The sequence below is a fragment of the Gopherus flavomarginatus genome, chromosome 5 (assembly GCF_025201925.1).
Source record: "Gopherus flavomarginatus isolate rGopFla2 chromosome 5, rGopFla2.mat.asm, whole genome shotgun sequence".
NCBI classification, from domain to species: domain Eukaryota; kingdom Metazoa; phylum Chordata; order Testudines; family Testudinidae; genus Gopherus; species Gopherus flavomarginatus.
Genome location: NC_066621.1, coordinates 27432290 through 27455793, shown reverse-complemented (window position 1 = coordinate 27455793; position 23504 = coordinate 27432290). Strand labels below are relative to the sequence as shown.

At 45.0% G+C, this 23504-nt stretch overlaps 1 protein-coding gene across 2 annotated transcripts in view; it reads right to left on the bottom strand.

Moving 5' to 3' along the window:
• The window catches only part of IPO9 (importin 9), a 194781-nt gene that overhangs the window by 114864 nt on the left and 56413 nt on the right, over nucleotides 1-23504 (bottom strand). The window contains exons 5-8 of one of the 2 annotated variants that reach the window (XM_050956106.1): nucleotides 22818-22906; nucleotides 22254-22340; nucleotides 20424-20543; nucleotides 5940-6040 (exon numbers count right to left, since the gene is read on the bottom strand). In XM_050956106.1, the coding sequence (XP_050812063.1) occupies nucleotides 5940-6040; nucleotides 20424-20543; nucleotides 22254-22340; nucleotides 22818-22906 (397 nt within the window). The remainder of the gene's footprint in view (nucleotides 1-5939; nucleotides 6041-20423; nucleotides 20544-22253; nucleotides 22341-22817; nucleotides 22907-23504) is intronic. The other variant, XM_050956107.1, reaches the window with a different exon arrangement.

Genomic DNA, 23504 nt, shown 5'->3' with positions numbered 1-23504 from the left:
CTTGGATCCTAGCTAGGATACCCTGAATTCAGCCCACACAGCCCCAAGCCCAAACTCAAATTGCTTCCCTCCTGCCACTCCCTTCCTTTTTCCCTTCCCGGGCAGAGGTGTTGACCTTTCCCCTCCCTTACCTAGCTCAGGTTACAGCCCTGGCATCGTCCATCCCCTAAAGTCCTCCCCTGCTCTCCCACTCCCCACACAGACAGTCCCTACTGCATCACAGTTACAAGTCAAATTAAGAGTGATCCACTAGAAAAATATTTTTCAGTGATACTGACACTCAAAACACCATTCTGTGAAGCTAAAACCTTCTAGCAATTCCTTTTACTCCTTTTAATCCTCTATGCTCCTAAATGTAGCTGTATATACCATCCAATATATAGCAGCAAGATATTAGAAGACAAGATGTTCCGAAAGGGGGAAAAGATGTTCCAATATGGTGATTAGCCCGTTACTCAATGAGCAGGGAAGACAGTAACAGAAAATGTGGAAACGGTAGAGGTGCTTAATGACTTTGTTTTGGTTTTCACCAAGAAGGTTGGTGGCAATTGGACATCTAACAGTGAATGCTAGTGAAAATGAGGTAGGATCAGAGCATAAAATATGGAAAGGAAAAGTCAAAAATTCCTTTGACTAGTGAGATGCCTTCAAATCTCCAGGGCCTGAAGAAATGCATCCTAGATTGCTCAAAGAGCTGACTGAGGAGATATGAGCCATTAGCAATTATCTCTGAAAAGTCATAGAAGATGGGAGACATTCCAGAAGACAGGAAAAGGGCAAATATAGTGCCCAACTATAAAAAGGAAAATAAGGACAACCCAGGGAATTACAGACCAGTCAGCTTAACTTCTATACCCGGAAAGATAATGAAGCAAATAATTAAGAAATCAATTTGCAAACACCTAGAAGGTAATAAGGTGATAAGTAACAGTCAGCATGGATTTGTCAAGAACAAATCGTGCCAAACCAACCTGATACCCTGTCAAAGAAAGCTCATAAATCTTGTGGATAGGGAAAAAGCAGAAGATGTGGTATATCTTGACTTTAGTAAGGCTTTTGATACTGTCTCACATGACCTTCTCATAAACAAACTAGGGAAATACTACCAAGATGGAGCCACTATAAGGTGGGTGCATAACTGGGCAGAAAATTGTTCCCAGAAAGTAGCTATCAGTGGTTCACAGTCATGCTGGAAGGGCATAATGAGTGGGGAGATCAGTTCTAGGTCTGGTTCTGTTCAGTATCTTCATCAATGATTTGGATAATGGCATAGAGAGTACACGTATAAAGTTTGCAGACGACACCAAGCTGGAAGTGGTTGCAAGTGCTTTGGAGGAAAGAATTAAAATTCAAAATGATCTAGATAAACTGGAGAAATGGTCTGAAGTAAATAGGATGAAATTCAATAAGAACAAATGCAAAGTGCTCCGCTTAGGAAGGAACAATCAGTTGCACACATACAAAACGGGAAATGACTGCCTAGGAAGGAGTACTGTGGAAACTGATCTGGGGATCATAGCAGATCACAAGCTAAATATGAGTCAACAATGTAACGCTGATGCAAAAAAAGCGAACATCATTCTGGGATGTATTAGCAGGAGTATTGTAAGCAAGACACGAGAAGTAATTCTTCCACTCTACTCTGCGCTGATTAGGCCTCAACTAGAGTAATGTGTCCAGTTCTGGGCACCACATTTCAGGAAAGATGTGGACAAATTGAAGAAAGTCCAGAGAAGAGCAACAAAAATGATTAAAGGTCTAGAAAACATGACCTGTGAGGGAAGATTGAAAAAACTGGGTTTGTTGAGTCTGGAGAAGAGAAGACTGAGAGGAGACATGATGACCTTTTTCAAGTACATAAAAGGTTGTTACAAGGAGGAGGGAGAAAAATTGTTTTTCTTAACCTCTGAGGATAGGACAAGAAGCAATGGGCTTAAATTGCAGCAAGGCAGGGCTGGTGCAAGGATGTTTCGCGCCCTAGGCGAAACTTCCACCTTGTGCCCCCACGCCCTGGCCCTGAGGTGCCCCTGTCCCCCCGAGGCACTCCCCTTGTGGCAGCTCCCCACCCTCCACCCTGAACCACCCCCAGCTCACTCCTGTTCCGAGCATGCCGTGGCTGCTTCACTTCTCCCGCCTCCCAGGCTTGTGGCGCCTAAGCTGATTGGCACCGCAAGCCTGGGAGGCGGGAGAAGTGAAGCAGCCATGGTATGCTCTGGGAGGAGGCAGGGCAGGAGTGAGCTGGGGTGAGGAGTTCCCCTGCGTGCCGCCCCCCCCTTACTGCAGGCGGCCCTCCTCGCGCTCCCCAGCCTCCGCTCCCTCTGCATAAATGCCGGCGGCGACCAGGGCGGCCAAAGATCCAGCCGCCACGGTCACTGCCAAAGAAAATGGTGCCCCTCAAATTCCAGCGCCCTAGGCAACCGCCTAGGTCACCTAAATGGTTGCACCGGCCCTGCAGCAAGGGCGGTTTAGGTTGGACATTAGGAAAAACTTCCTAACTGTCAGGGTGGTTAAGCACTGAAATAAATTGCCTAGGGAGGTTGTGGAATCCCCATCACTGGGCATTTTTAAGAGCAGGTTGGACAAACACCTGTCAGGGATGTATAGATAATACTTAGTTCTGCCTTGAGTGCAGGGGACTGGACTAGAGGATTCTTCAGGGTCCCTTCCAGTTCTATGATTCTATGACAAAAGAAGAGAAAGACCATGCCTGGGCTATTGATATAAAGTGGGCTGGAACTCTGCAATCTCTAGAAGAACCATAGCCTCTCCAGTCAAAAGGGCAAGTGTGGAATTCCTTCACTCACGTCTTTAACTACTACTGAAATATGGTGTCTAGTTCTGATGATCATACTTTAAAAAAAATGGTACTGAAATATGGGTTCAGAGAAGAGCTACAAGAAGGTTTCATGGTCTGGAAAACCTGCTTTACTAAAGAAGCTTAATCTGTATAGTTTATCCAAAAGAAGATTAAGATGTCATGTAACTACAGGGAAAAGCTATCAGATAGAGCACGGGTGGCCAACCTGAGCCCTGAGAAGGAGCAATAATTTACCAATGTAAACTGCCAAAGAGCCACAGTAATACATCAGCAGCCCCCCATCAGCTACCCTCTCCCACCCCGCTACCAGCACCCCTGCCCACCGGCAGCCCCGGCAATCAGCACCTTCCCCTCCCCGCACTAACTGATCAGTTGTTTTGTGGCATGCAGGAGGCTCGGGGGGGAGAGTGGGAGCAAGGGCATGGCAGGCTCAAGGCAGGTGGTGGGAAGGGGTGGAGTGGGGGCAAGGTCTGTGACAGAGCCAGGGGTTGAGCACATTGGAAAGTTGGTGCCTATATAAGGAGTCGCATATTAACTTCTGAAGAGCCGCATGTGGCTCCGGAGCCACAGGCTGGCCACCCCTGACATAGAGGACTCCTTAATCTATCAGACAAAAGCACAGCAAGATGTAACTGCTGAAGTCAGAAAAATTCAAATGGGGAATAAGATGCATCTTTAACAGTGAGTGTAACCAGCCACTGTACCAAGATATGTACCAAGATCTTGCCAGCAAGTTAAAGTTTGGACTGGATGAATGGACTATAAAGTGGACAGAAAGCCGGCTAGATTGTCGGGCTCAACGGGTAGTGATTAACAGCTCAATGTCTAGTTGGCAGCCAGTATCAAGCAGAGTACCGCAGGGGTCAGATCTTTATTAATGATCTGGATGACGGGATGGATTGCACCCTCTGAAAATTCACAGATGACACTAAGCTGAGTGGAGAAGCAGATATGCTGGAGGGTAGGGATAGGGTTCAGAGTGACGTAGACAAATTGGAGGATTCGACCAAAAGAAATCTGAGGAGGTTCAACAAGGACAAGTCCAGAGTCCTGCAGGTAGGACGGAAGAATCCCATGCACCGCTATAGGCTGAGGACAGACTGGCTAAGCAGCAGTTCTGCAGAAAAGGACCTAGGTACTACAGTGGACGAGAAGCTGGATGTGAGTAAGCAGTGTGTCCTCGTTGCCAAGAAGGATAACGGCATATTGGGCTGCATTAGTAGGCGCATTGCCAGCAGACTGAGGGAAGTGATTATTCTCCTATATGATCAGGGGGCTGGAGCACATGACTTACGAGAAGAGGCTGAAGGAACTGGGATTGTTTAGTCTGCAAAAGAGAAGAGTGTGGGGGGATTGGATAGCAGCCTTCAACTACCTGAAGGGGGGGACCAAAGAAGATGGAACTCAGCTGTTCTCAGTGGTGGCAGATGACAGAACAAGAAGCAATGGTCTCAAGTTGTAGTGGGGGTGGTCTAGGTTGGATATTAGGAAACACTATTTCACTAGGAGGGTGTGAAGCACCGGACTGGGTTAACAGAACAGGCAGTGTGGCCGCAGCATGTTCCAGCGGGTTGGGCCAGGTGGCACGGCCACCGCATGCTCCAGCAGGCTGGGCGGTGCAGCCACAGCTGCTCTGGGGGGCTGGGCTGAGAGGCACAGCTGCAGCCTGCCAGTCCCGGAGCTGCAGCTGCTTCGGAGGCTGGGGGAGGAGCAGCAAGGCCAGAAGCGGAGAGACTCTGGCCCTGCCTCTTTCCTTCTGGCTCTGCTCGCTGTACTGCCTCTCTTTGCTCCCTCTGTTGGGGGGAGAGGCTGTGTCCCACCTCTCCCTCGCTATACCCATTCATAAGTCGACCCCCTTCTCTGGTGCTTCCCTTTTTTACTAAAAAAATTCAGCTTATGAACAAGTATATACAGTACATATTTGTCTGGTGATGTTCTCCTCCTAATACAGCATGGCAAGAAAATCCTCCAAATATTAATGATCAGCCTGTTGAACTGGAGATATTTATGACATCATTGGGAGGTGAACTATCTGCTTCAATTACCTTTGGTAAATGAAATAACCAAACAATCATTCATTTTCTGATATAGCTGTAAAACTAACCTGAAAAGTTTTCAAAATAAATCACTGTTTAAAAATGTATAGCGTGTACCTTCTAAAAACGAAACCTACATCTATCTCTGAGTTGTGAAGAATATGTATTAAAGTTATAACAACCAACAAGAATGCACTTTTATGTAGAAAACCATGACTACATCGAGTCTTCCTGACTAGTGATTTAAATCATGATTTAAATCAAATTCACCCTGCCACAGACTTCCCATGACTCTTCAGGCTTGTTTACACACACCCAGAATTCACACTACTGGGGTGTGATTTGAGGGCACACCAGTGCATTGTGCTTTAAATCCTCATGTGGTACCTGCTGATGTAGTTGTGCTTGAAACAGAAGTACATCAATGCACATGAAGAAACATTTAGTACACACCAGCAGGGTCCACACAGGGGAGATAGAGTGCAATACTCTACAAAACATAGCCCCATAGTGCAAACTGAGGCCATGTAGACAAGCCTTTTTTTTTTATTAGAATGACCATAATCGACTTGTCACGGTCCCCTCCTCATGCCTACATGAAGGCAGGTCCAATCCCAGTGAACAACATTAGTATGAATTTCAAGACCAACCAGGTCTGCTGTACAGCAATCCAGCAAAACTGGCACGAGACAAGTGGCAAGATGTTAGATCAGGCACATCTTATGAAATTACTTTGACACCCTGGCTCTAGAAGAAATGCTCTAGTTTAACCACAGGTTAACAGGCAAGATGCAGGAATTACTGAGTGAAATTCTTGGACTATTGATCACAATGGTCCATTTTGGTTTTAAAAATTTATGAATTAGTTGGTAAGACAGTAAGAGCAGTAAGTTATCTGAGGCTTACATAACTAATTGCTTCTTTTGTTTCCTGTCTATCATGGTAAACCGATTGCTATTCAACGTGCCTACAGCTATGTACAAGATCTGTGTACAAGATCTGTGTACAATTGCTTTCTTCTTATGAGACACCTCAAGAGCTCTTTTATTCTATTTTAAACCACACACCACAAAGAAAAAGGATATAAGGCTGCACTTTCTGTAAGTGTATTCCAAACAATTGGCAGGATCTGCTGCATGGAGGAAACCATGTGTTTAGGATAGTTCTTCACTAGGGCTGTCACGGCCTGGAAAACAAAAACATCAATGGAACAATTCATTGATAAATTCATTCAGTGTATCAAATTAAAGAAGTTAGAACAAGTCACCTTGGCAAAATACTTTCTTCAATAATCTGAGAAATATTGTGCTCACATTTGCTCTTTTGGCAAGGACTGAAAGGCTCAGAGGAGAATAGGATATGAATATGATTTTAATAGTATGCTAGTGCTGAGATACTGTGGTAAATAAGCACTATAAAAAGCCATTTGATGCAGACAGATTAAAAAATTATCACATTTAGATCACTATTTTAAACATGGTTCAGGCCACTGGTTACCCTCTGATGGCTTTTCCATCAACTACCATTGCTAATTCTGCATCCTTGTTGTCAGTGTCAGAGATACAGGGTAACAGGTGTCAGAACCTGAACTCCTGATACCCACAGGGATTGGTCCTCTTTAGGTCTGTAGCCAAGGATAAAACTTATCAAGTATATTCAGGATGTAGAAGTGAAATATAAACATTAATTAATGTTGTAATACTGGGCCTACGTACCTCAGACCAGCAACATATTAACTTATCCAAACAAGGCCTCTGATCTAAAGATTAGTTAGCTTCTCACATCAGCCTATGTGTGACTACATCACAAGATAAGACAGTCATATGAACAGATGTATTAACTGCTGATATTTAGGAAATATATACAGCAATGTACCAGTTAAAGTATTTTGGAGATTTTTGCAAATACAGTAGAACCCGTTTATCCAGTTTAATTGGGACCAGTGCCAGATCAAATAATCAAAAGTGGAGTCCTGGGTGTTCAGTAAATGCAGAAAGCCAGTTAAGGGAGGGTCAAATAAACAGGGTTCTACTGTATGGGCATCAAGTTATGGTGACTGATTAATGTAAACTGTAATGAGTATAAGGGGAACTAACAAGTTAACCTATGAAAAAAAGGGCACCCCAAATATAGTGACGTGTGGAAGTTCAAATAAGGAAATGGGGTTGAAACCTCCACATTTTATATATACATATATATATATATATATACACACACACACACACACATATATACACATACACACATATACACACAAATAAAAACCCCAGTGTGCATCAGCGTATCACCTTTAAAAATTGTATCCCAGCCTGCGTGCCTTGGAAATGCCACAATGAAATCCACTGGTGAGTGTAACAATGAAGATAAGGGGGAAGGCTTCCCAGCAGGACATGTGAGTGATCACAATCATAGGGCTAAACACTCTGCACTCACTCACTCTATCTGCTCTTGTATTTCAGTGTTTGTGGGAGTGTTTAGCTATTTAGTGGATTTGTTAAAAAGGGAACTTGTGGTAAATTGCAAATTTTCTCATCTATTCCTCAGGTCTCTCATTCTAATGACACTGATAATAATTTTCCTGATGCTGTAACTGCTCAGGAGACCAAAACCTTACTGACCACTGCAGACTAAGATTAATCAATACATAAACTTTGTAATGTTTCCTCAGTTAGGCCAGAGGTCAAGGATGAAGCATTAGAAAGTTTGTATTACCTATGTCTAGGTTCCACTACTAAGGTCGTAAATCCACCATGTTCCATTAGTGCAAATCACTTAAACATCAAAGTAGCTTCTGGTCAAGTTTGTATCTCTCCCTGTCTGGTCCATGTCCCTGCCTGTAACCAGTCCCCTGGGAGTGACATCCTCCTCCCTTTAGTGTGCCAAGATCCACACAGTTCCCCAGGACAGGCCTGCATCCTCCAAGACTCTGAAATTGTGACTTTGGACACTGTCAATCCCACTCTCTCTCCATGGCTCTCTGGACTGAATTCAGCCAAGCCAGACCCCTATGGGAGAGCTGTCCTTTACTCCTTCAGTGTGCAATGCTCCCTGTAAGTATTTGCAGTGACACCAGGCAGCATTTTCAAAACAAGGCAACAATACATTAGACACCTGGAAAACAGAATCTGAAAGTCCTCAGGTTAGCAAAGAAAGGCAACAGTTAAGGCAGTTCAAACTGGACACCACTAAGTAGAACCTACAGTAGAACCTCAGAGTTACGAACACCATAACTGAACAAAAATTATGGTTGTTCTTTCAAAAGTTTACAACTGAACAATGACTTAATACAGCTTTCAAACTTTACTATGCAGAAGAAAAATGCTGCTTTCCCTTTATCATGTTTAACACAGTATTATACTGTACCTACCTTTTTTTTTCCCCATCTCTGCTGCTGCCTGATTGTGTACTTCTGGTTCAAATCATGTGTGTGGTTGACTGGGCAGTTCGTAACTCTGCTGTCCATAACGCTGAGGTTCTACTGTATACAACTGTAGAAGCCATCTTGGCACACTCAGGCCTGGTCTACACTATGAGTTTATATCAAATTTAGCAGCGTTTAAACCAAATTAACCCCGCACTCGTCCACACAACGAAGCCCTTTATATCGATATAAAGGGCTCTTAATACCGATATCTGTACTCCTCCCCGACGAGGGGAGTAGTGCCAAAATCAGTATTGCCATTTCGGATTAGGGTTAGTGTGGCTGCAATTTGATGGTATTGGCCTCCGGGAGCTATCCCACAGTGCACCATTGTGACCGCTCTGGACAGCAATCTGGACTCGGATGCACTGGCCAGGTAGACAGGAAAAGCCCCGTGAACTTTTGAATTTCATTTCCTGTTTGCCCAGCATGGAGGGCTGATCAGCACAGGTGACCACGCAGAGCTCATCAGCACAGGTAACAATGCAGTCCTGAGAATCAAAAAAGAGCTCCAGCATGGACCGCACAGGAGGTACTGGATCTGACTGCAATATGGGGAGAGGATTCCATGCTAACAGAACTCCGTTCCAAAAGATGAAATGAAAAAAACATTTGAAAATATTTCCAAGGCCATGATGGAAAGAGGCCACACCAGGGACTCAGTACAGTGCCACTTGAAAGTTAAGGAGCTCAGACAAGCCTCCAGAAAACCAAAGAAGCAAACGGAAGGTCCGAGGCTGGGCCACAAACATGCCGCTTCTACGCTGAGCTGCATGCAATTCTAGGGGAGTCTGCCACCACTACCCCACCCCTGTCCGTGGATTCCGAGGTGGGGGTAATCTCAGCCATGCCTGAAGATTCTGCGGATGGGGAAGAGGAGGAGGAGGAAAAGAAGGACAAGCTTGAAGAGAGCACACAGCACTCCATTCCCCCCAACAGCCAGGAGATTTTTCTCAGCCTGATGGAATTGCCCTCCTAGCCCTCCCAAGGCATTATCCCAGACCATGAAGCCCTGGAAGGGACCTCTGGTGAGTGTACCTTTGTAAATATAAAACATGGTTTAAAAGCAAGTGTTTTTTAATGATTAATTTTCCCTGAGGACTTGGGATGCATTCACAGCAAGTACAGTTACTGGAAAAGTCTGTTAACATGTCTGGGGATGGAGCAGAAATCCTCCAGGGACATCTCCATGAAGCTCTCCTGGAGGTACTCCAAAAGCCTTTGCAGAAGGTTTCTGGGCAAGGCAGCCTTGTTCCGTCCACCATGGTAGGACACTTGACCACATCATGCATGTAGCAAGTAATCTGATATCACTGCATGACAAAGCCTAGCAGTGTATGGTCCCAGTGTTTGCTGGCATTCAAGCAACATTCGTTCTTTATCTCGCTGTGTTATCCTCAGGAGAGTGATATCGTTCATGGTAACCTGGTTGAAATACGGGAATTTAATTAAGGGGACAGAGATGGCCATTCCTACTGGGCTGTTTGCCCATGGCTGAAAAGAAATCCTTCCCTGTAGTTAGCCAAGCGGCGGGCGTGGGAGGGTGATTGGTGCTGGGCTTTTTCGCGTTTGGCTAGCAGGGATCTTCCCTGCTACCAGCCACGCGGGGGGAGGGGTGGCTAGCAGGGATCTTCCATGATACCAGCCACGCGGTGGGGGGAGGGCTAAAGTGATCATCCCTGAGAATTGGATGCCGGGGGGGGTGGTTTCTGTTGCTGCACGTTAACAGGAAAGAAGCAGCACTCAAGGGGCCTTGCTTGGTATTTGGGAAAGGAGGGCGCTGAAATATGAAGGCTGCAGAATCTGAAAGACAATGGCTTACCATGGCCATATGTAAGCCGAATTCTGCTGCCGGGACCTGCGTCTGTGATCTCTAACACCAAAGCTGCAGGCACTCAATATTAAGATGCAAAATGCAACTTTGTACGAAAATCACATGTGCTATGTAAGGTGAATAGTGTTGTTCACCGTGACAGAGTATAACCATTGTTCTGTAAAATATCTTTTAAAATACTTCTCTTCCTTTTTCCCTCCCTCATGCAGCTGCACATTTTTCAAGCCTCCCTCCTCCATCCCGAAGGCAACCTCAGATAAGGCGGCGAACAAAAAAGACACGAGACGAAATGTTCTTGGAAATCATGGAAGTGACCTGCAATGAAAGAGCTCATCTGAATGAGGGGCAGGACGTGGTATCAAAGTACAGGAAAGATGCCAGTGACCGTGAGGGGAGGAGAGACGAATGTGAGGGGAGGAGGGACGAACGTGAAGAGCTGTGGTGGCAAGAAGATGAGTGGTGGCAGGATGCAACACTGGGGCTGCTGCGTGATCAAACTGACATGTTCCAGCGTCTGGTGTAGCTTCAGGAACGGCAGCAGGATCACAGAGTGCTGCTACAGCCCCTGTATAACTACCCTCCCCACTCATCATGTTCCATAGCCTCCTCACCCAGACGTGTAAGAATATGTGGGGGGAGGGCTCCATGCACCCACCCACTCCACCCCAGTGGACAGCCCAACCAAAAGGCTGTCATTATTTTGAACATTTTTTAGTGGCCTTTTCCTTCCCTCCTATCCTCCTCCCAAACCGCACCTGGGCTACCTTGCCATTCTCTTTCTCTTTTTATAATTAATAAATAAAGAATATATGATTTTTAAACAAGAGTGACTATTTCCTTAGAAAGCAAGCTGTAATCGAAGAAGGAGGGTGGGTTGCTTGCAGGGAATGAATCAATCAAGGGCGGGGGGGGGGTTCATCAAGGAGAAACAAACAACAGTCACACCGTACCCTGGCCAGTGATGAAACTGGTTTTCAAAGCTTCTCTGATGCTCACCGCTTCCTGGTGTGCTCTTCTAATTGCCCTGGTGTCTGGCTGCATGTAATCAGCGGCCAGCTGATTTGCCTCCGCCTCCCACCCTGCCATAAAGGTCTCCCCCTTACTCTCACAGAGACTGTGGAGCACACAGCAAGCAGCAATAACAATGGGGATATTGGTTTGGCTGAGGTCTGAGCGAGTCAGTAATGTGCGCCAGCGTCCCTTTAAACATCCAAATGCACATTCTACCACCATTCTGCACTTGCTCAGCCTGTAGTTGAACAGCTCCTGACTACTGTCCAGGCTGCCTGTATATGGCTTCATGAGCCATGGCATCGAGGGGTAGGTGCTTCCCCCAGGATAACTATAGGCATTTCAACATCCCAACTGTTATTTTCTGGTCTGGGAAGTAATTCCCTTGCTGCAGTCGTTTAAACAGAGTAGTGTTCCTGAAGAGGCGAGCGTCAGGAACCCTTCCCAGCCATCCCATGTGGATGTTGGTGAAATGTCCCTTGTGATCCACTAGTGCTTGCAGCACCACTGAAAAGTACCCCTTGTGGTTTATGTACTGGGTGCCCTGCTGCTCCGGTGCCAAGATAGGGATATGAGTTCCATCTATCACCCCACCACAGTTAGGGAATCCCATTGCAGCAAGGCCATCCACTATGACCCGTACATTTCCCAGAGTCACAACCTTTCACTGCAGCAGCTTAGTGATTGCTTTGGCTACTTGCATCACAGCAGCCCCCACAGTACATTTGCCCACTCCAACTCGATTCGCGACTGACTGCTAGCTGTCTGGCGTTGCAAGCTTCCAGAGGGCTTATGCCACTCGCTTCTCAACTGTGAGGGCTGCTCTCATCTTGGTATTCTGGCATTTCAGGGCAGGGGAAAGCAAATCAAAGTTCCATGAAAGTGCCCTTACGCATGCGAAAGTTTCGCAGTCGCTGGGAATTGTCCCACATCTGCAACACTATGCAGTCCCACCAGTCTGTGCTTGTTTCCTGGGCCCAAAATCGGCGTTCAATGGCTAGAACCTGCTCCATTACCAGCATGATCTCCAATGCACCAGAGCCCGCAGTTTGAGAGAATTCTGTGTCCATGTCCTCATCACTCTCATTGCCGCCTCCTCCTCGACTGGTTTTGCAGGTCCTGGTTCAGCACAGACTGAACGAGAATGCACGAGGTGTTTAAAACATCCATGTTTGCTGTCTTGAGCTGAGCAGGCTCCATGCTTGCTGTGGTATGGCATCTGCGCAGTTCACCCAGGAAAAAAGGCGCAAAACGGTTGTCTGCCGCTGCTTTCACGGAGAGAGGGGTGATGCTGTACTCAGAATCACCAGCGACAATTTTTTTGCCCCATCAGTCACTGGGATCTCAACCCAGAATTCCAATGGGCGGGGAGACTGCGGAAACTATGGGATAGCTACTCACAGTGCAACGCTCCGGAAATCGACGCTAGCCTCAGTACATGGATGGACACGGCCGAATTAGTGTGCTTAGTGTGGCCGTGTGCACTTGACTTTACACAATCTGTTTAAAAAACGGTTTCTGTAAAATTGGTATAATTCTGTAGTGTAGATGTACTCACATTCTCTCTCTCTCGCCGTCTTTTATCCCAGTGTGTGAGTGTTGTACCTGTGCACTCCACTCTTAACAGACCCACTTGACACCCTATTGTTCTCCTGCTCTGCTCTTTGGCTTCTGCTCTGCCTCTCTGCAAAGAGGTGAGGAGGGGGATCTCCTTCCTCTTACTCAGAGGTGGGCAAACTAAAGCCTGTTGGCCAGATATGGTCCACAGGACCCTCCTGCCTGGCCCCTGAGCTCCTGGCCCAGGAGGCTAGCCCCCAGCCCCTCCCCTGCTATCCTCCCTCCCCTGCAGCTTTAGCTCACGGCGGCAAAATGATCTGGGCAGCAGGGCAGTGAGCTCTTGCTGGGCAACGCAGCTGCAGAGCCACGGTCTGACACGGTGCTCTCTGCTGCCTGGAAGCGTGGCCTGCTCCAGCTGGAAGGCATGGCTGCCTGTTCTGGTGCTCCTGGCAGCACTGCCAGCTCCAGGAAGCCCGGCAGGGAGCAGGAGGGGTGGATAGAGGGCAGGGAGTTCCGGGTGATAGTCAGGGGACAGAAGTGTGGATAGGGATTGGGGCGGTCAGAGGGCGGGGAACGGGAGGGTTGAATGGGGGTACAGGGGGCCGTCAGGAAGGAGGGGAGTTGGATGGGGCAGTGGGGGGCAGTCAAGGGCAGGGGTTATGGGGATGGTCAGCAGACAGGGAGAAGGGGTGGTTAAATGGGGTAGGGGTCCCGGGGGGCAGCCAGGAATGAGAGGAGAGGTTGGATGGGGCAGCAGGGGGCAGTCAGGGGCAGAGGTTCTGGGGGCAGTCAGGGGATAGGGGGATGGATGGGGCAGGAGTGCCAGGGGGGGCATCAGGGGGTGAGAAGCAGAGGGGGCTGGGCAGGGAGTGGGGGCTGGGCCATGCCTGGCTGTTTGGGGAGGCACAGCCTCCTCTAACCCTCCCTCTATACAATTTCGGAAACCCGATGTGGCCCCCAGGCCAAAAATTTTGCCCGCCCCTGCTCTTGCTGATGGTAGCTAGGTGTGAACATCCAGGCCATTTGTACTTCAGATCCTCCACTGACATATGAAGACTTTACTCAGTTTGTTAATGACTCCACCAGGCTGCTGAGTCAACATATCATCCCTCCCCCTTACAATCAGTGCATAGTAATACAAAGCCAAGATAGAAACTGAGGCATGCATGGGAATCAAAACTATTACTAAAATCCCCACATTCATCACACCTGGGGTCAAGTTTTGTATCTCTCCCTGACCTCTCGCTCTGCAAATGTTCCCACTCTTGCTGCTTGTCAGCCTCTAACAAACTTAAGTGTCTTCTTCCATGTGGCCCCTGCAGCCAATTAGCTAATTTTATCATCCATTTATTTGTGTAATGTGGTGTTATGGTCAATTCATATGCCATTCCATATAACATATGCTAAATAGATTTAAATTGCAGTCGTATAGATGTATTCTATTGACAAGTATTTAGGAGTGATGAGAGGGTATTAGGTATATAAGTAAAGCATGCCTGGAACACAAGGCCTATAGGCTGAGACCTGTAACATTTCAGTTTAGCCAGACTAGGCCATAGGCTTAAGAACACCTGACGTAACTGGGTGATCTAGGAATAACTCTATGCCAGGAAGGTCACAAGATTGGTGTAAAAGATGTGACAATAGGTAATGTTACAAAAACTAAATTATTGCAATAAACTGAAAGGTACTGTCCAGGATCACAAGACACCTGATTGTAAAATCATGGAGTGTCCTGTCCTGACCACAGGGTATATGCTGTGCATAGATGCTAATGAGAATAAGAGGAACTAAGAAACAACCCATGAAAAATTAGGAGTCTGGTGGCACCTTAAAGACTACCAGATTTATTTGGGCATAAGCTTTTGTAGGTAAAAAACCAATTCTTCAGATGCATGGAGTGAAAATTAAAGGCATAAATATATTGGTACATGAAAAGAAGGGAGTTACCTTACAAGTGGAGAACCAGTGATGACAAGGCTAATTCAGTCAGAGTGGTTATGTATTGTGGAAATACAGATAAGGAAAAGAGGGTTGAAACCCTCATTCATATGCATAAGGTGTTAGGTCAGAACAAGATAAAAAGAGTTCCCTGGTTGGATAAAGTGGGAAGACACCAACAGGAACCATTCCTCTGTTGATCACCTATTGAGAGATCCAACGGTCCCTAGAATATCTTTGAGGCTATGACATGGGTTTTTGTAACTTATTGCTTTAATAAAACTTGCAGTACAGGTAAGACCCTGTATTTGGCATTGTGTCTGTGGTCACTATCATTGGACTTCATGTGTTCCTAGAGCAGGGGTTGGCAAACTTTCAGAAGTGGTGTGCCGAGTCTTCATTTATTCACTCTATTTAAGGTTTTGCATGCCAGTAACACATTTAAACGTTTTTAGAAGGTCTCTTTCTATAAGTCTATATTATATAACTAAACTATTGTTGTATGTAAAGTAAATAAGGTTTTTAAAATGTTTAAGAAGCTTAATTTAAAATTAAATTAAAATGCATAGCCCCCCAGACCAGTACTCCAGATGAGGCTCACCAATACCGAATAGAGGGGAATGATCACATCCCTCGATCTGCTGGCAATGCCCAAAATTCTGTTAGCCTTGACAATAAGGGCACACTGTTGACTCTCATCCAGCTTCTCGTCCACTGTAACCCCTAGGTTCTTTTATGCAGAACTGCTGCCTAGCCCCTCGGTCCCTAGTCTGTAGCAGTGCATAGAATTCTTCCATCCTAAGTGCAGGACTCTGCACTTGTCCTTGTTGAACTTCATCAGATTTATTTTGGCCCAATCCTCCACTTTGTCTAAGTCCCTCCCAGGTTAGTGTCATCTGCGAACTTGGTGAGGGTGCAGTCCACGCCATCCTCCAGATCATTAATGAAGATATTGAACAAAACCAGCCCCAGGACTGACCCTTGGGGTACTCTGCTTGATACTGGCTGCCAACCAGACATGGAGCCATTGATCATTACCCGTTGAGCTGGACGATCAAGCCCGCTTTCTATCCACCTTACAGTCCATTCATCCAGCCCATACTACTTTATCTTGCCAAAAAGAATACTGTGGGAGACCATATCAAAAGCTTTGCTAAAGTCAAGGAATAACACGTCCACTGCTTTCCCCTCTTCCACAGAGCCAGTTATCTCATCACAGAAGTCAATTAGGGTAGTCACGCATGACTTGCCCGTGGTGAATCCATGCCGACTGTTCTGATGCACTTAGAGGAGAGGAAAGTGATCAGGAATTGATTCCTTGAGGACCTGCTCTATGATTTTTCCAGGGACTGAGGTGAGGCTGACTGGCCTGTAGTTCCCCGGATCCTCCTCCTTCCTTTTTTCATCACATTAGCCTTTTTCCAGTCATCCAGGACCTCCCCCTGATCGCCATGAGTTTTCAAAGAGAATGGCCAATGGCTCTGCAATCACATCCGCTAACTCCTTTAGCACCCTCGGATACAGCGGATCCGGGCCCATGGACTTGTGCTCATCCAGCTTTTCTAAACAGTCCTGAACCACTATATAATTATATATAAATATAATTAAGTATATAATTATCTTTGTCATCTGTTGACTCATCAAACACAATACACACAGGATCAGCTTTTTTCATATGCTCTTTCAGCTCCGTTCTGTGTACTTCAAACACGCTGGGTAAGTAATCTTGGTGAAGCTTGTTAGCAGAAGGAAGGGCACTTGTGTTTGAAATTGGTTTCTGAATGCACTCCCTTAACACTGGGTTAATCCAGTTTCTCCATTGGTATATTTGCGCTTGAGAATGCCATGACAAGTTCAAAATGTGTCATATTTTGAACACCTCGGTACTGCAATTAAATAGATATGACAGTTTATCAAGGTTCCTCCCCCACTCTGAACAGATGTGGGGGAGGGTACAGATGTGGGGACCTGCATGGACACTTCTAAGCTTAACTACTAGCTTAGATCTGGTAACACTGCCACCATCCAGAAATTTCAGTGTCTGGAACACTTCCTGTCCCCCCAAAACCTTCCCCTCCCTGGGCAGCCTTGAGAGGCTTTTTCACCTAGTTCCTGGTGAACACCAATCCAACCCCTTGGATCTTAACACAAGGAGAATTTAACAATCCCCCCCTCTTTTCCCCCCACCAATTCCTGGTGAGTCCAGATCCAATCCCCTTGGATCTTAAAACAAGGAAAAATCAATCAGGTTCTTAAAAAGAAAGCTTTTAATTAAAGAAAGAAAGGTAAAAATCATCTCTGTAAAATCAAGATGGAAAATACTTTACAGGGTAATCAGATTCATATAGCCCAGAGGAACCCCCTCTAGCCTTAGGTTCAAAGTTACAGCAAACAGAGGTAAAATCCTCTCAGCTAAAAGGAACACTTACAAGTTGAGAAAACAAAAATAAGACTAACATGCCTTGCCTGGCTATTACTTACAAGTTTGAAACATGAGAGACTGATTCAGAAAGGTTTGGAGAGCCTGGATTGACGTCTGGTCCCTCTTAGTCCCAAGAGCAAACAACCTCCAAAACAAAGAGCACAAACAAAAGACTTCCCTCCACCAAGATTTGAAAGTATCTTGTTCCCTCTTAGGTCCTCTGGTCAGGTGTCAGCCAGGTTTACTGAGCTTCTTAACCCTTTACAGGTAAAAGAGACATTAACCCTTAACTATCTGTTTATGACACAGTTGTCTAACGTTTTGCTTTTGATGTCAAATCTGTCTCTGTGTTGTATTTGGTATTATGATACCTATCAGAATTTAAATGAGTATTAATACTAGACTTACGTGTATGGTCTAACATGACATTGCAGGCTGTACAAAACAACTTTCCACCATCAGCACACAACCACTTGGGATACTGGTTTGCACACACACGTGCATTTTTAGCAGGATTTGCCATTTGTTTAACCTCGAAGTACTGTAATGTGTATAAACAACTGTTTCTTAGCAACATACATGCATCATGAGAGTGGATGAGTTTGTTCAATTTTGAATGACAAATTGAACAAATACAGTACATACTCATGATAACAAACCCTGGGTTCTAACCTATTTGTTTGGTGTACCCAGGGATTTGTTATAGCAAAAGGGGGCTGCGGGAGCGCAACAGCTCTTCCGGTCTTGCAGCTGCAGCGGGGGCACAGAACTCTCTGCCACCACCACCAGACTTGGGGTTGGAGGAGCTCTCTGCCCCCTCTCACTCCAGGTGGGACCTACGGAGGGGTTCGGTATAACCCAAGGTTCGCTATTGTGAAGGGCATTATACCAAGAGTGTACTGTATTGCCAAAACTACAGTAATTAAGGTGGGAAGTACTAATGGGAAAAAAGTGTGTACTGCAAACCTAAAAATGAAATTGTGGACTGTGCAAAGTAAACGAATTAGAATCAAAACTGTGGTGGGAACCTAATATTGTGGGAACAGAAATACTGAAAATTAAATAGGGCCTATTATGATTTAAATAGAGATTAATCACTCCTGGAAGGCACACAATAATGTATAGCTCCAACTATAAGAATCAGTCTTCCACCTCTGTTTCCCATCTGCAATACTGGAAAAGTAGTGTGCTTAATGCACAATCCAAACATCACCTCCACACATCCGTACATGCCAAAATCAATAACTGCCCCAAGCCAGCTACCAACACCTCCGGTCTCTCATTCATTTCCCCCAAATTTCTACAGTGCAGCTATGTTGTCAGTACAAAGATCTGTAGGACACCAAAAACAGGAAATGAGAAAAAAGGTAACAAACTTAATTTACTATCAAAACTAGTACTTCCTTTTTCCCACCCTTCACCTCTTACCTAGTTAAACTGTAAGCTTTTCAAGGCATGGACTCTCTCTAACTATGCACCTGTACAACATCTAGCACAACAGTTCTCCAATTTCAGCTAGGGCTTAAAAATGCTACCATAATTCAAACAAAACAATAAACCAGAGGGATTTGCCACAGAACGTAGGTCCAGCTTGCTATGGAATACACTGGGCTTTAACAAGTAGCACAGAGGCTTTAGTTAGAACTGAACTGGTGACCACAGGTGCTTTAGGCTATGATTCAGGAAAGCAATCCTGCTCACAAAGCCACTTAAGCATGTGCTTAAGTATTTTCCTGAATAGGAATGTTCTAACACTGAGGTGGGCAAACTATGGCCTGCGGGCCATAATAGGGGATGGGGGGGTGGAAAGGGGACTGAGCGGTCAGGGGACGAGGAGCATGGGGCGGCTGGACGGGTTGGGGGATCTGAAGGGGGCAGTCGGGGTGGGAAGGGGAGGATACGTGGCAGGGGCCAGGCTGTTTGGAGAGGCACAGCCTTCCCTACCCAGTCCTCCATAGAGTTTCGGAACCCTGATGTGGCCCTCAGGCCAAAAAGTTTGTCCACCCCACTCTAACATAAGTATTTTCTTGATTGGAGCCTTACACAAATTAAGAGCAGTTGTGTAGAACATTCCGGATTCACAATTGTTGGCACTCCTGCTGAGTGTCACATTTCCTCTGCATTTGCTATATGACAGCTATGACAATGATGCCAATGCACAGGTTCCAGGCATAAGAATGTGGAAATTCTGTAACATTCCTTTGCATCTCTGAACACACACTCCCCAGGTTTAGAGACTGAGTAAAAGTCATTGACACTTGTATTTCATAAAGTTCTCCAGGCAGGCTGCTCAGCATTTGCAATACTGTCCAAGAACCCCAGCTCAGAACCTTCTCTCCACTGAGGGAGCTCTGAGTTAGGTTCAGCAGCTCATACTTTTGGCTCTCCAAGCCATGGCTTCTGTGTTGTTCTCTAGGCAGTACAGCCTACTCTTCTAATTCTCGCCGTGCTAAAAAGCTACAGCTGGATTCTTACTTTGACACCCTTACCTAAATCTGCTTGGTTCTATGAAACAGTGCAGAAAGAATGCACTGTAATCCGGTTAGCTCATTCTTGTGTGGAAACATGGAGAGTCGAAGAGGGCCCCCACCCTACTTTAGGCATTAGTGCAATACAAAAAGGATAAATAATAAAGGTCCTGGCAGGGCTGAGACACAAAATAGCAAAATTGCAACTTCCACAGCATCTTGGAAAGATGCCAGTTTATCCAGACAATGAACCACAGAATCCACAGGGTCCTGACTAAGAAAAGTGAGGCAGGTCAGACTTCTTAAAGGGACTGGATCCAAGCTATCTACAAACTCAGGAAGAAACACTATTTCATTGTTCTCTTTGCAACAGTAAGGACCAGATTTTTTTTAATTAAAACATTCTGTAGCATAATTCTGCAGCAAGAAATGAATAGCACATCCTTGGAATGATGTAACACATAGGGTCCTGGCTGTAACCAAAAGCTGTCACAATACACTGCATATATTTGTGAAGATACAAAACATTTGCGAAGATTCAAATCACCTTAATAAAAAACAAACGTTCCCAGTCAGAATTAATACACCACATACCAACCAAACAAAATTAGGCTCCCACCACCTATTTGTCTGCCATCTAAGAGACAAGCTACAGCTCTCTCTCGCCTGTATGCATGCGCACACACACTCAAATCTGCAGCTAACAAAGAGCTGTCTTGGTTCTAATCATGTGCATCTACAACTCATTCAGACAAAATGGCTCATGTTAACATTGCAAGATGTTGGAGTCACAGCCCTCTGCAACTCAAAATGTGTAATGCCAACAAGGGTGACATTAGCCTTGTTTTTCTGCCTCAATGTTAAGACAACATATATGTGGGTATTAATTATTACTGTACCACACTATGTGCTTACCTTTAAGACCTCCATCTTAAATCCACTGTCAGATGTAGGGCCATCAGGCATCTGTAGGGCCTGAACAAAGGCCTCTGTGAACTGCTGCACTACAGGAAAGATCAGGACTTTGGCTGCACCCTAGTCACAACAAATACAAGTAGTACTGAATTCTATATATTAGTATTATCATAGCACTTGGGTGTCTCAGTCATGGACTAGGACACCATTGTGCTAGGCACTATACAAACAGAACAAAAGGACAGTTCACAAAAACTGGTAAATTTCCATACACTCTATTAAACGCTGAAGCTCACAGACAGCAATGGAAATCGTACAGTTATGTCGCCCCAAAACAAAACAGAGGCTGATGACAACTGCTGTGCATTTAGAAGTCACATGCAGCTTCCGGGGGTGTCTCTTCACAATGACTGTCAAACTGATTGGCTTCTCAGTCTGGAAGCCAGCAACAATTGCAAAGGAGAACAAGCTTTTCAAAAACTGTCTTAGCAAAAACAGCTGGCATGAGAATTGCTGTGTTGATTTCTCTGGGTAATATATAAAAAGCATTTTGGCTGCACTGTAAATGGTACTAGGTGGAGCAAGATTGAAGTCTCCATTTTGGACAGAGTAAGAAAAATCAGAGACATCAAAGCTTACGCAATAATATAAAGGCACTAGTCGTGACTCCGTAAGTAAGACAGTTAAGTTCCACACTTAAAGCAGTCATCAACATCCTTCTTATTAGTTCCATACTCAAAGAGTAAGTGCTGAAATTTTGGGTGTGATATGCTACACTCTATTCATATACAGAGAGTGAACCCTACCCTACTTTAGGGACAAAACTTAAGTCAACCTTAATTGTGGAGCCAATGTGACAGTCATGGAGTGGCTATGTATTAATCTATTAACTATATGTAATAACCACAGGACTATTTTAAGTGACCTGGTAAGTGAGGTAAAGTTTCTGTATAACTATGGTGGAATGCTGGAATTTCTTGTATGACTGTCTTCAGAGTGGTAGCCGCACTAGTCTGTATCAGCAAAAAGAATAAAGGAGTACTTGTGGCACCTTAGAGACAAACCAATTTATTTGAACACAAGCTTTCGTGGGCTAAAACCCACTTTATCGGATGCATGCAGTGGAAAATAACCGTAGGAAGATATATATATATATACACACACAGAGAACATGAAAAAATGGGTGTTGCCATACCAACTATAACTAGATTAATCAATTAAAGTGGGCTACTATCAGCAGGAAAAAAAATCTTTTGTAGTGATCCTCAGGATGGCCCATTTCCAACAATTGACAAGAAGGTGTGAGTAACAGTAGGGCGAAAATTAGCATGGGGAAATAGTTTTTACTTTGTGTAATGACCCATGTAAAAACGATGGGAGAACAGAATGATTCCACCTGGACCCAGGTGACTGCCTAAGGCCCAAAACCTAAAGAGGGGGTGCACTGGAAGAGAACAAGAGACAGAGGTACAATTCGCTCAGTAATTGTGACAGCCATGATGAGGACCTCCAGAATGGACCATCTGGTGTCTTCTTCCCCAAACTACAGCACTTAATCTGTGTCCTGAAAATATTTTCTCCTAAATTCCAAGTAAATCTATTGATCAGTTTAGGAATTAAAATTAAGTGTGAAGAAGCCAGTTGCACTGAGTTTTGCACTTGAAGTAGAGATCTGGCTACTTTGCATATAAGAGAAATATAACATTCTCCCCAAAATTACAGTAGTATAGAATTAATATTCTAAGTTTCCAAACAGATGTTAATTTTACACCTGCTCAGAATCATTTCCTGCAATATACAATGAACTCATGAACTGAAAATCAAACTTACCTTCTCCAACTCCTCCATGTTACAGATCATATGGGCACATGTGGTGAAGATCTCTACTGCACGTGACCTCGTGCGAATACCATACACCTTGTAGAAAACATAATATGTCTCAAGTGTGACAAGAATAGAAATGCTGGTGATATCAGAGAAGTGAAAGTGTGTTTAATCACTCGCTACCATTAACCATGCTCACATGTTATCCTTAACACACTTATTTCAGAGATTTCTCTTTCTTCAGCACAGTCTAAATTTGAACAAGTTACCAGATAATTTCCTAACAATGAACAGTAAACCTGAAAACTCCTAAAAGACACTGTAGTAACCAAAACAGCAGGAAAAGAAGACAGATATCAGAATCCAACACAATCTCATTCTCACTTAGCTGAAATACCCTCTTAATGCATTCAGAAGATCATCACATTTAATTACTTTCAAACACATGACATCTAGCTACACCTACATTTCTTTATTCCTTCAGAACAGGCACCTCCCTCCCTAACCTTGCAATATGTGGTCATTTACTTAGTACCACTAACAGTGAAGACAAATAGTTTTTTTCCATACCTCCGCCATTGTGAAAATTTTGTACATCTCAGGAAGAATAACAGGAGCAACGAGTGGCATCTGTGTATCTGTCACTTCGCGGGTAAACTCTAGAAAGAGAAACAAGTAAAGAGGAGGGTCCCCATACATTTGAGCATTATCTTCCAGGTTCACATTCCAATTCAGTTCAGCCTCAACAATAGAAGTGAATTTATTCTTAGTTAAACTTTAATTTACATCAATGTGTACGGCCCTACCCAATTCACGGCCATGAAAAACACGTCATGGATCATGAAAGCTGGTCTGCCCCTGTGAAATCTGGTCTTGTGTACTTTTACCCTATACTATACAGATTTCAGGAGTGGAGCCCAGCATTTCTCAAATTGGGAGGCCTTGACCCAAAATGGAGTTGCAGGGGACTGACAAGGTTATTTAAGGGGGGAGTTGTGGTATAGCCACCCTTACTTCTGGGCTGCCTTCAGAACTGGGCAGCCAAAGAGCGGTAGCTGTTGGTTGGGCGCCCAGCTCTGAAGGCAGTGCCCCACCAGCAGCAGTGCAGAAGTGAGGATCGCAATGTCATACCATGCCACCCTTATGTCTGTGCTGCTGCCTTCAGAGCTCAGTGGCTGGAGAGTGATGGCTGCTGATCAAGCCCCAGCTCTGCAGGCAGCAATGCAGAAGTAAGTGTAGTAATACCATGCCATGCCA